We start from the raw sequence: 13,255 nt of genomic DNA on the forward strand, positions 1-13,255 counted from the left end.
CAGTGGGGGGTGGGGCCGCTGCCTGGCTCCCAGGCACTGAGGGAGCAGGCAGGGGCTGATGACTCAGGTGGAGGGGGTCATGGGGTCCTGGGGGCCCAGGTGCTGCCCAGGGTCCAGGGGTTAGCTGGGACCTGCCCTTCCATGCCAGACATTCACACTTCGATGACCAGTCAGGCCTAGGGACTGCACCCGTGCACGAATTTCATGCACTGGACCTCTAGTTTATAATAAAAGTCTAGATTAATCAGAATTGGTCCTGTGTGGGGTTCGTCAGCAGCTGTGTTAGTGGTTGGCTGGGGGAGTGGGAGACATACCATAACCATTCACTCACTAGGTGGATGCTGGTTCCTTTGCTGGTGGGATTACAAGGATATTTCCCACATAATTCTCACAACTATTGTAACTATTATTCCAGTTTACAGAGGAGGAAACTGAAGCTCAGAGATGTTCAGGAACTTGCCAAGGCCACAGAACTAGTGAGGGAAGCAGCCAGGATTAGACCTCAGGCGGCCTGTCCAACCTGTATACTTTTTTTTTTTTTTTTTTTTTTTTTGCTTTATAGCTTCCAGAAACTCCATCTATCTGGCCTACTGATGCAACTATACCATGCTTTCCATTACAGGTACTAATATTTTCTAGTTTAAAATTGTCCTGTATATTTCATGTAACTTTTCATGTGAGTATTTTAAGAATATTCGAGGCAATAGTTGTTGTTTTTTTTTATCATGCAACTATATTCCACAACATTTTTTCCCCATGTTATAAACTATGTAACTTAAGTACTTCTTTGAGTTAAAGTCCTCAGTGAAACTAATGGACAAAGGAATAGACATTTTTGAGGGACTTCATCTATTCTTTGTAAAATAAAATGTTCATACATTTTACCAAGCCATTCCCAGCAAGCAGTGCACAAGGTCGCCAGCTACATCATGGAGTGTCGTTTTTAATTGGTGTCTTTGGGAGACCTGAAGCTTCTGAGATGTCTAATGGTGGAATTGGAGGCATAGTGACATATGGGCAGAAGAGGTATTTTTGGGAGCAGTCCCTTCCCTGTACCTCCCAAATCCCTTACAGACCCCCTTTCTCCTGAGGGGGCCCCTCCTGCACATGTTGGGGGCAGGGCCTGGGCTGGGGCACCTCTGCCAGGATCCTGCTGATCTATGTTCTTGCCTGACACTCAGCAGCTGTCGTGGAGGCGTGGGCTGCAGGCGCTGTTCCCCACGGGCCGTGTGCAGGCTGCAGGCCGGGGATCCTTTCCCGCCTAATCCGAGGGGCACTGAGGTGGGGAGGGAGACAGCTGGGTGTAACTGATCTGCAAAGGAATGGAATGGCCCAGGCCTCCCAGTGCTGGGCTGGGCTGTCTGCAGGCCGCCCTCCCCAGCTGCCGAGCCTTTAACCCTTCCCTCTCTTGCTTCTCTCTCCCCTCCATCCTGGGAGGTAATGTCACCCAGCTCAGCCAAGTCCCAGGAATGACCCCAGAGGGGTCTGAACACCTTGGAGAGGACCTGGCCTTGAGATAGTTACTGTTGGGGAAGCGAGGGCAAGAGCAAAAGGCATGGGTTCTCTCTGGCGAGTTTCCTGTCTTAGAAGGAGACAGAGGTCTCCAAAGGCCCAGTGGGTGATTCCGATAGCGGAGGCTGTGAGGTCAGAGCGGGAAGGCCCAGCCTGAGATGGAGCTCAGGGAAGACTCCCCGGAGGAGGCAAGGAAAGGAACACTGGGTTTGGAGTCTGGTGCTGCCTTCATCATTGCTCATTTTGCAGTAAGACCTTGGGTGAGTCACCCTCTTTCTAGAATCAGTGTCTTGCTCCTGAAAACGTGGAGTTCCAAGAAGATGATTTCCAAGGTTCTGTCCATAGTGGAAACAATAGCTCCATTCATTAAATGCCTAGTACAGGCCAAGAGCTTTATCCATAAACATTCTCACCATCACTTGGCCAGATTCTCATTCCCATTTTAATGACGAGGAAACAGATTTGAAGAGAATAAATCACACCGCTGTTCAGAGACAGAGTCTATCTCCGTAATCCAGGCTCCTTCACTGCACCCTGCTCCTCCTTCAGCTCCAACAATCTATAAACGAGGGTTTAGTTCAGGTAGAATAAGGCAGGATATACAGTTGGCTGGGGTGCCGCAGAGGCAAAGGCTTAGCGGTGAGCCCCAGAGCTCTTGGGTGAAGGGTGGGCTAGGGCTGGGCAGGGCTCTTTGTTCCTGCTCTTCTCCTGCCCTGGGCACAACTGGGCTGGGATCTCCTGGCTCAGCCGGGCAGCCTCACACATGGCCACAGCCTCTGCAGTTGTCCAGCCCGTTGCCATCCATGATCTCACTTGACCCCCATGCCAACCCTGGGATGCAGAACCTGTTACTTCTTCTCACAACAGAGGACTGACGCTTGAAATTTGCCAACGTCCTCTCACTGGTAATTGGCTGAAGAGAGACAAGAAACCCCTTTTCACTGCCCTCTCTGGCTTCCTGGAGGAAGGGTCCTAGAGAATGAGCTACTGAGCCCCCACCAATCCTCTTCATGCTCCCTCCTGGTTGGAAAGGAAAGTCTGAATGTGGGCTCTGGAGTTACACAGCATGGGCTCAAATCCTGGCTCCTCCACTCTCCAGCTGTGCAGCTGCCTACCCTCTCTGGGCCTTAGCTTCCTCATCTGTCGTAAAGGAAATGTAGGTGAAGAATGAATGAATGTGTGAACCAGGACTACATCCCCCCGCTCTAAGCAGAGCATAGGCACAGGCCAGCAAGTGATGCCCCAGATGAGCAGAATCTAGGGGTGTGGTGGGGCTAGGGGCTGAAGAGAAGAATCCTGTGGGCCGGAGTTTGAAGGCGGATGTGAAGGTTAGGCAAGAACTATCTAGGAATATGGAGGAGAAGGGCATTCCAGATGAGGCAAAGGCCTCGGGTAAAGGTCAGAGGCAGGAATGGACCTGTGTGGGAGGAGCAGGGATGGAGTTTGGGTCCAGATGGCTGGGGGCACTGGCCCACAGGGAGGTGAGTCTTCATGGCAAGTGAGGGCTGAGTGGCAAGCCTAGAGAATGGCTCAGCTCTCTCCAAGGTTGCAGCGGTTGAACCCATCCTGTTACCCTCCTTATCCCCTCTCTCCAGTTCCCTGGGCTGCCAGGACCTCTGGACAAAGGGCTGGGTGGGAGAGACAGCTGTGCAGGCCTCCTGCCTGCTGCAGGGGATTAGTTGGCACCACCACAGTAGTGGGGGGAGGGGGGAAGACCTGGCTCCCTGGCGCTGTCCACCCCTATATACCCTTTAACTTTTTGCTGCCCAGACTCCTCACTTTCATGTTTAAAGGCACGTTCCTACTCATTTTTCAGTGCTCTGTGTTAGACACTGGGGACATAGACATTGGGGGCTGCCCAGCTAGAGGTGCCTTTATCCATCACTGTCCCAGCCCCAGGCCCTCTGAGACCCTTGATGTCTCTCCCAGCAAAACCTTTCTTCTCTTTCCACTGGCTCCTTCCAGGACATATGGTCAAGTCACTGCCCTCTTCAAACCAGCAAACAAACCTTTTCTTGACCTCATCCCTTATCTCTTCTCAGCTAAACTCCTTAAAGTTGTCTGCAGGATCTCCACTTCCTCATCGAAGACACTGTCCCCCAGATGCATCTCCTCTTCTTCCTGGGCACAGAGCTGGACTACATTTCCCAGCCTCCCTTGCAGTTAGGTGAGGCCTTGCACATGCGTTCTGGCCAGTGTGATAAAAGCAAGCCACTTTCAGTCAGGCACCCCCAAACCTCCAGAGCATGTTCCCTGCACTCCTCCCAGGGCTGGCTTGATGCAGATGAGCATGGTGCCTTTGGAAGGCTCTTGCTTATGACGGTAGAGTCCCAAGACAGAGGAGCCAGGGTATCTGAATCATTTTGGATGCAAGGTTCCAGGTACTCAGGAACATTAGTTTTGGTCTCTCTCTCTCTCTCTCTCTCTCTCTCTCTCTCTCTCTCTCTCTCTCCTCTCTCATTAGAAATGAAAAATAAACTGTCATATTTGAACCACAGAAAATATCTGACTTGCTATCCATTAAAAAAATGAGGAATTTGCTTCCCCTTCTCCTCCATCTCCCCAAATGGGACAACCCAGGAAAGCAGGGAAGAGGGGTCCTGGAACCCTGAAAAGAGGGTTGGAAGTGGAAAACTTTCTGCTTCTGGGGCAAGATATGGCCAATGAACTTACACAAGTTTGATCTTAGCTTGAAGTTGTTCCTGTTTGATTCCATCTGTGACTGCCATCTGCCCTCCCCGAACCACTATGACAAGTGTGTGAGACTCCTTGGGGAAATGTGAAGGCAGGGCCACACATGGGTGACCAAGGCTTGGGGACCTAGCCCTTGGGGAGGAGGCTAAAGCTGGGCAGGTGCTGACACAGTTGATGGGGGTGGCGAGGAAAGGGTTAAGGGGTCTGTGAGCGGGATTGGCTCTCTGCTCAGTGAGGGCAGTAAAATCAGCATGTCGCCTCCAATTTGCTCCGGCCTGACCTTGAACGTGAATCATTCCATCACAATGTCCTTATTGATTTCCACAGGAAGAGGATTAAGCCCAGAAAATCGGGGCTGGAACTCGAGCCCCAAGCAAGGAAAATGGGATGGTTCTGGGGCTCAAAACCCCTCGTGTTTGCAAATACGTCACAGGGGGCTGCAGGCTAGGCAGCCGCCCAGCTCGCCCAGCTTGATTCCAGCTTTCTGAGTGGCTGGGACCTTGGCTTCTGTTTCTCTCCCCGCGCCCCCCCCCCCTTTTTAAAGTAAATTTATTTGGGTGGCATTGGTTAATAAAATTATATGTTTCAAGTGTACAACCCTATAACACATCATTTGTGCATGCCACTGTGTGCCCGCCACCCAAAGTCTAGCCTCCTGTCATTGTACATTTGACCCCTTTGCCCTCCACTCTCCCACCATGGGCTTCTATTTCTTACCAGTCTGTGTGGCCTCTGGGGTTTTCTTAAGCTTTAAGTCACACACAGAGTGGGGAGGAAACAAGGGTTGGGGAGATGCTATAGATACCCCTTGAGTCTTGAGGCTAGTCTCTGGATTCTCCCTAACCCCAGCACAGTCAACAGTGGTTGCAAAAACTTTCTGAGCTTTGTGAGACAATGAGAAAATAGATACAGAGACATTGAGACATGAAACTTACCCTCAGGACCTGCCATTCACATCCTATGTGAGAGGCATGTGCACTGGCCCCACAGAGCTGGGACCATTCCCCAGGCCCCTCACCTGGGTGCCAGCTTCCCAGCTCCCAATGTCCTCTTCCTTCTTCCCACCCCTCCCCCTAGGAATCAGTCCAATTCCAACCAACACATACCAACTGAGGACCTGTCCTGAGTGGGGCACGGTGCTGGGCATGGGCAGGGCAGAAGTCAGGGTGACCTCCGGGGCCATAAAATAGGGTCTTATCTTCACAGCTGAAACTCCTCCAGATTCAAAGCACACCTGACACCCTCAGAGATGCTCAGAGGCTCGATGTCTTCCCGTGGTTTATTGGATATTAAACAGAATACAGGTACAGGAGCAGAGAGTCTGCAGGAACAGCTGGGGACCATCCTGGTACAGAACCCTAACCCAACCCTGGGGGCACAGGACAACCACACACATCCAGATATACAGGACGGTGCTGGCCAGAACAACCTCAGGTTCATGCTGTTTGGATCCAGGAGCACAAGTGACCTGGTGGTGGATGTGGGTGTGGGGGTGGAGGGGGGCAGCAGAGCAGGGTGTGGAAGGGGCCCTGGCCCTGGTTTTAGGGGAGACACTCTGGTTCAGAGACAAGGGTCTGACAGATGCTCAGAGAATCGGGCGGCACACACAGGGCTTGCATTCCCCACTGACAGGTGCTCTCCTGCTATCAGGCCCAGGAAGCAGTGAGCTGAGAACCCGCTGAACCACAAAACCCACCTGAAGTCCCTGCAGACACCAACGCCGCTATGTCCTTAGAGAAATGGCCACTGCAAAGCCGAGCTGCCCTCGCAGGCTGAAGGCACCCATGGAACATCTACGGCCTTGGAGGGTGGGCTGTCCAGCAACACCGAGAGGAGCTGTGCTGGGCCCTGGCTGAGGAAGTCATTCCCTCCCATCACCACCCACAAGAGCCAGCCCTCCTGCCAGGAAGGCCAGCTGTGGTGGACGGGGGCTGGGGGTGGTATGGAGTAGGCATGGGCCTGCTCTTCTAAACCTTTCCCAAATCACAATGTCAATAACAGAATCCCAGGGCGCTCAGGGGACTTGCATGTCACCGAGCCCGCTCCCCAGTCTCTGGGTCTGAGCTCACAGATGTTGGTGAGACTAGGCCCAGGAACCTGCCCTTTTTGCTTCTGGGAATTCCTTCTGGGCAGCTCTATGCAGGCCGTGTGTTGCCATTAAAGCCCTCTTTCCTTTTACTGCGTCTGTGGTTCTCCGTGGCCAAGAAAGAGAATGGGCTCCCACATCCTGGCCCTGCACTTGGTCTTGGGTCCAGCTCTGATCCCAGCTTCCTAGGAAAGCTCTCACCCCCTCCACCAAAAGCACTGTGGCCAGAGTCACGGATGCGCAGGGGCTGCTGCCCTGACCCAGGGCCCATTCCAGACCTCAAGCCAGAGACAGCGTTGAGTTCCCCAAGCCCTCCGCTGTGGCACTTTCCCGAGTGTGGGGGAGGGGCAGCCTAGAGAGGGAGCCAGGGTGGGCAGGTGTGGCCTGTTCTGGCCACTCTCTGTGCCTCTGCTCATTCCAGGCTCCGCATGAACCAGCTCTCCACACCTGAAGTGTCCCCTCCCCCACCCACAGGCCAGCTGGAAACGGAAAGCAGGGGAGATGGGAGGTGGCCCGGCCAGCCCCAGCCCCTGCCCCAGGCCTCAGGACCACTGGCAGGCACAGTCGGTGGGCTCCTGCACCGTGTAGGGCACCCAGGTGGCGTTGGTGGCACAGAAGAGCTGCACGGAGCGCCGCTGCAGGCCCACCTCTCGGCAGCACTTGCAGAAGCGGGCATAGGTGTTGATGTTGTAGTTGTAGATGCTGGCGGATGGGCACCTCCCATCACAGGACACGAGGTTCACCTGGGGATGGGCAAGCCCGTGAGGCGGCCTGTGTAGCTCCCCTCTCCCCAAACCCCCCCTCCCCCCTTCCCCATCTTTGGCCGCCCCTCCCCCCACCGCCTTGTGGATGCCACGCACAGGGGTGTTGCTCCTGCATTCATTCTTGCGGATGGTCATGCGGATGGTCACTTTCTTGCAGGAGCGCCCATCCTCTTTACCTAGGGGGACAGGGTGGGTGAGGTGGCCGTGGCTGAAACGTGCTTCCAGTGGCAGCAGGATGGGCCGGACTGGGGCAGTTAGTGTCATGCTGGAGGGTCCCTCTGGCAGCGTTAGTGCCCATGCATTAGAGCCCCTCCCCATCAGAGGGCAAGCTTTTAACTCAGAGCCCTGGAAGGAGACGGTGGCACGGACGGCAGAGGAGACAGAGGAAGGTGCCGGGGGTGCCCTCGGGGGCTCTGGGCTAGGGAAGAGAAGGGTTTGGGGACAGGCAGGATGCCTCCCCACCCCAGTCCCAACATCTGTCTCTAACCTCTACTGGTGACCTCACCCCTGTCTGATTTTCAGCTTCTCTATTCAAGAGGGCTTCTAGCATTAAGATTCTGCAATTTCTTGAATGAAGGCAACCCCAGTCCTGAGTATCATGTGTGCACACAGCAGGCTCACGCGGTTTCCCTATCTTCTGCAGGGATGGAAACGGATAGGGGTGCCGTGTCCTCTGCCTGGACCATGCCTCCCACAGACAACAATCCCGTGGCTCATTCATGCCCTCGACTGCTCAAGTATCTCCTCACCACTGGCCTACCCTGAATCCCTTCTTGGAATGGCACCTCCCCCTGCACCAGTCCTCCTTCCTGACCCCTCCCCAGCCTGTTTCTGCCCAGGACAGTGTCACCACCTGGTCAGAGACGCCCTGCTGGTTATGCTGCTGAAGTGTAAGCTGTAGAGCCTTCTGCGTGGCCTCTTCCACAGTTTGTTGAATATTTAGAATGAGTTCTGTCCTTTCATACCTCAATCTGGCTTTGTAAGTTTGTGTTCTTTTTCTGGATGAGGAAGCATAAGCTTCCGTCCCCATAAAACCAGAGGCACCCCCTCTATTATACACTGCATTTTACTAGTTATTCTGTCTCCCCCACTAAAACGGCAGCTCCGCGAGGCCTGGTGTATGCTGTGTCCACCGTGCCTAGAACAGGGCCTGGCACATTGGTGCTCAGTTAATATGTGCCAGGTGCATGGACTTGCTGTGACCCCAGGTGCCTTCTGGGAATGGGGGGAATCCTTTCTCCTGGCCTCGGGCCTCACTGCAGGTTTCCCACCACAGCGGCAGGAGGACTCCCAGCCAGAGCTAAGCTGACTTTGTCCACTCTCTGTGCTCCCACGAGGCAGGGGAACTGAGTGCTGTCCTGGCCATGGCCCCTGGGTCCGGACTGAGACTGGCTGAGTGACCAGTGGGAGCAAAGCGGTGGCAGCATTGGGCATTGGTGGGCGCCAGGTGAGCGGGCACCGCTGAAGCATTCCCATGCAAGCCCAGGGGGCACAGCTTGCTACCCAGCATGCACTGTTGGCCAAAAGGCCTCTGCCAGAGGCAGGGAGCAGGGGCGCCACCCTCCCCACCCCCACCCCCAGAGCTGGGGGCACCTAGCAGGAGGGACATTGTTGGAAATAGCAATGCGGCTGCCCGCCTCCAGTTCCGTGGGCTCCCGAGAGGAGTACCTGGGTGGCAGTGGACACTAACCCGTGGAGGAGAGGCGGGGCTAACGGGGACCACGGGAAACAGGGTCCCCGGGGAACCTGGGGAGAGGGACACGGGTTGCAGGTCACACGGGAGCACACGGGACATTCAGCGAACATGAGTTGTGGGTCAGAGATCAGCCAATGAGGCACTGAGCCCAACTTTCTTGGAGTATGTGAGGTGGTCATAAAAAGTCTCACATTCTATAGCCCTCCAAGGAAGGGTCTGGGACCCAAGGGGGAGGGGAGGCATGTGGGCACAGGCGCTATGGCTGATCGGGCCATGCATGCCTATGTGGCTCGGCTGCAGGTCCCAGGGCCAGGTGTGAGGACAGTTGCACAGACCTCTCACTCAGACTCCGCAGGGAGTCTGAATCCCACCCACGTGGCCCCTCCAAGACAGGGCTCCTGGCCACAGGGAGAATTCATGTGGTGGCGGAGGGCATCTGGGCTGGGGGCCTTGGCAGGGGCAGGCCAGTGAGCTACTGACCTCCTGGACTCAATATCCCAATGTCCCCGTCTCCAACAAGAAGCAGAGGCCTTGCTGTTGGGACAGGAACGTGAGCATGGCCTCTGCCCAGCTGCCTATGTGTGCCAGTGCCTGGACCTCGTGGTGGGGGATTATCCCTTCATCTACTCACCCCTGAAGAGCCACCACCAGAGGTGCCAGGCCAGGGCCTGGCCTTCTAGCCCCCTCATGACATGCTCTCCCCCAGCCAGAGCCCCTCACCCCTGGGTCTCCACCATGATCACTCACATGTCCTGCAGCATCCTTCCAGGGAAGGGACCACCGAGCCCCCAACCTGGAGGGAGAAGAGGGGAGGTGGGTGGAAGATCCTGTCCAGATCAGGAGCCACGATCCCAGCAAGAGGCAAAGAGTCCCAGGGACTTGACTCCTTTCCTCCCATGATGCCCCAGGCAGGACCTCCAGGCCCTGCTGGCCATCAGGCCTTGGCCAGAGGAAGAAGGGGGCCCGGAGCTGGCCATGGGAGAGCCACAGGTGTGAGCTGACTGGTTGGGACACTGGCACTAAGACTGTCTGCGACTCCCACTGAGGCTGGAGCCCAGGTGAAGGTGATGCTTTCCAGTGGCAGCTCCCCCTAGGGAGGGAGGGGGGCAGTAGCTGACCTTTGGGTGAACAGCCTGGGCTCTGTCTCAGCCCTGGATAAGTTGACCCTTTCTTCTGGGCTTAATTTCCCCATTTCTAAAATGGGAGCCATTCTCCCTTAGAGCCCTCCTCCTCTACTGTGAAATGGATAAGACAATGGATATGACGGTTCTTTGTGAATAAGTGTGAGTGTAAGTTTCTATATGTGTGTGATTTTGTGAGCATAGATGTGTGTGTACATGTGTGATTGTGTGTATGAGAGTATGACTGTGTGTGTGTATTTATTTTCTAGGTAAGGTCAGAAATCTTTAAATGCCAATAATCATCTCAGGAGCTTTAATAATCTAACAATAACCCCAAACCCTCCAGGAAATCCTTGTCCTTGGGTGTACCCATAGTGACAGCTGTTCACACTATATGATAGTGAGTGATGTGTGCGCTGGCATATTGGGGTGTTAATGTCCCCGCGGAGTGTGTGGTGTGTGTGAGCTGTCGACTGTTTGTGGTGGTGTGTCTGAAACAGTGTATATTTATGTGTATCTGTATGTGACCCTATGATGTGTGAGGTGGTCAGAGCAAAAATGCATGGAGAGATGTGGAGCTGGGGTGGCGGGGCACAGAGGTCTCCGGAGCCCCTGATGCACAGGCTCTGGGAACCCCTCCTCCACCCCCTGCACACAGGACCTCTCCCCACCCCACTAGTAAGAGAGCCGATGACCCTGGCCTCAGGCCATGCTGCAGGGGGGAGGCCGACACTGACCTTGGCACACTCAGTCTCATTGAGCGGCGGGCAGCTGATGGGCGAGCGGACAAGCACGGCGCCCAGGGGGGTGCTGCTGCAGTGGTGGCGGGCGCACTCTGCAATCCAGGATGCCCCGGGCTGGAGGGCACAGAGGTGGGCGATGGGGACTGTGGCCAGATGGATGACCCGAGTGAACCCATAGGGTATAGCTCCAAAGACAGGTGCAGCCCCAAACCTAGCACTCCCCAGGACCCCATCTGTACCCAGCCCTGGGTCCTGGTCCTCGGTGTCTCCTGCTGGAACCAATTCCTAGGTGGGCATTGAAGGGGTTGCATACCAAGAACAGGGAGGTGGTGCCGTTGGGGAAAGTGAAGAGGCAGGACACGTTCCTGCAGGAGCCGCAGCAGGCCGCCAGGTCCCGCGGGTGCTCATACTCCTGGTTCTGCAGGACAGGGAGGGCGGGATGGGCTCAGCACATGCCCACCTCCGCCCTCCTGCCTCTCCCACTGCTTCTTGTCTCTGAGCCCAGAGCAGAGCCCTCTGCAGATGCTCAGGAAGGGGATCCCCAGGCTCCTTCTATCTCGGGCAGGAAGGTCATCCCCTGTCTACTCTGTGGCTCCTTTGCTGCGGTTCCTGGGCTCAGCCCCAGTGATGAAGAGCTCCCCCACCCCTTCCAAAGACAGCATCGCTGGTAATTACGGGTGCCAGTTTCGGTTCCAGATAGACCTCAGGCTGAGTCCCAGTTCCTGTGGGACTTCTGACAAAGGATTGGACCTCCCTAAACCTCAGTTTTTTTCATCTGAAAATAGGAACAATCCTAAGCTTGTTTATTCAATTAGTATTTCTTTAGCCCTCACTAGAAGCCAGTAACTATCCTAAGCATGGGGCATGTAGAAGTGTTCAACAAATGATGGCAGGAACGCAAACACAGAAATAAAAAAACCAGGGGATATGCCAGCCATAGAAAGTGCTCCATAAATGTGTTCTCGGTCAAACCCCCACCCTTGCCAGGCCTTCACTCCCGCTGTTCCCCTCCTGGCCTTGCCCACCCCAGTCCCCTTTCCAGCACTTGCCACAGAGGTCTCCGGAGGCCCTGATGCCCACGCTCTAGCGAGACTTGTCTAGTGAGCTTGGGGAGAGCTGGAGGGCCCCTCTGGTTCTTGGAGCACCTGGGCTCTGCCAGGCCAGCCCTTCTAACACGCCCCCTCCCCGTCCCATGCTGCCCCCTACCGCCTCGCAGTGGACGTCACACAGCACAGAGGTGGTGTTGATCTGGTAGAAGCCGGTGAGAGGGTCCAGCAGGTCAGTGCAGCGGGAGGTGTGGCACACGCCATCGGCCGAGAGCTCCACCACCGTCTGGCCCGGCTGCATCACCCCCAGCTCTCGGCTCAGACATACGGCAGCCTTCACTGCATGGGCGTGCAGGGTGGCCCTGGTCACCGAGAGCCCAGCACCCACCCCACCCATGGCTCACTCACCCTGGCTCTACCTCCCCGCTCACCGCACTCGTATTTGGCACAGCCACACACGTTCTCCTCGCTGTGCATGAACTCCTCGTCCAGCTGGGACTTCTCCCACTGGGTGGGGCAGAGGCGGTCAGCACCCTGGGTGGGAAGGCCCCGCCCCGCCCAGCCCCGCCCAGCCCCGCCCTCAGGAGCAGTCTGCCACCTGAGCCCCCCTCTCTCTCCTGCAGCAGTGGAGAAGGGACTGGTGGGCCTGGGGACCCTTGGCACCCTGTGAGCTCAGTCACCCTCCCGCCGAGGTTCCCTGCTGAGGAGCACCCCAGTGTCTTCTCTGGGCCTCAGGCCTCTCCTGTCACTCTGAGCACCCACTGGCCCCATCAACAGGGGACCGATGCGTGGCTGCGGCACAGCATCTCGCTGGGCTCATGCTACGTCCCTTCTTCCTTCACCCGTTGAAGGGAGAGAGAGAGGATGGGACAGGAGGCAAAGTGACAGGAGATGCATGTTAAGGTTTGGAGGGGATACATATAATTCATAAAATTATGTGAAAAACATAACTTTGCAGGTTTCCTGGCTCCCGATCCTGGCACTGTGATTACTAGCTACATGACCTTAACCTTAGTGTCCTTGTGTTTACGTAAAATTGAGCTAATCATAGAATCATTGGGTTGTCATGAGAATTAATGTGATAATATACATAAAAGCCCTAGGAGAGCACCTGGCATATAGTTAGCTCTCAATTAATATTAGCTACCATAGTATCATCACCACCATCATCATCTTCACCATCCTCCCCATCCCCGCCATCATCATCACCAGCATCCTCATCATCCCCATCTTCATCATCATGGTACTTCATCCTCACAACTCTGAAGCGTGACCATGCCCACTTTACAAATAAGGGCACTGTGCCCAGAGAACAGGGCTGAGGACTCGAATACTGACCTGCAACCAAGGCTCTGTGTCCTAGATGGAAGGAACAGGTTCTCCAGGGGAAGGGGTGAGGAGGGAGGAAAGGAAACGGGGCAGGCCAGGGGAGGGGCAGGCTCTACGTACCAGATGGCACCGGGGCACTGGGATTGTGTCGCAGTCACACTCTGAAAAACAGGAGGGGCCAGGACCCACCTCACCAGAGATGTCCAGGTGGAAGACCTTCGGGCCTCCAGACACCTCACTGCAGGCGCAGCCTTCCTCCAGCCT

The 13,255-nt window shown here is 55.5% G+C and overlaps 1 protein-coding gene across 1 annotated transcript in view; it reads right to left on the reverse strand.

Moving 5' to 3' along the window:
• Positions 1-6,834: 6,834 nt before the first annotated feature.
• The window catches only part of OTOG (otogelin), a gene marked incomplete at both ends in the record, with an annotated part of 80,508 nt that continues 74,087 nt past the window's right edge, over positions 6,835-13,255 (reverse strand). Inside the window, 8 exons of the mRNA XM_079788140.1 lie at positions 6,835-7,035; positions 7,153-7,232; positions 9,500-9,545; positions 10,611-10,730; positions 10,930-11,034; positions 11,823-12,001; positions 12,094-12,169; positions 13,112-13,152. Of these exons, the coding sequence (XP_079644266.1) occupies positions 6,835-7,035; positions 7,153-7,232; positions 9,500-9,545; positions 10,611-10,730; positions 10,930-11,034; positions 11,823-12,001; positions 12,094-12,169; positions 13,112-13,152 (848 nt within the window). The remainder of the gene's footprint in view (positions 7,036-7,152; positions 7,233-9,499; positions 9,546-10,610; positions 10,731-10,929; positions 11,035-11,822; positions 12,002-12,093; positions 12,170-13,111; positions 13,153-13,255) is intronic.

This window comes from Cnephaeus nilssonii (genome assembly GCF_951640355.1).
Source record: "Cnephaeus nilssonii genome assembly, chromosome: 13".
In the NCBI taxonomy this organism is placed as follows: Eukaryota; Metazoa; Chordata; class Mammalia; order Chiroptera; family Vespertilionidae; genus Cnephaeus; species Cnephaeus nilssonii.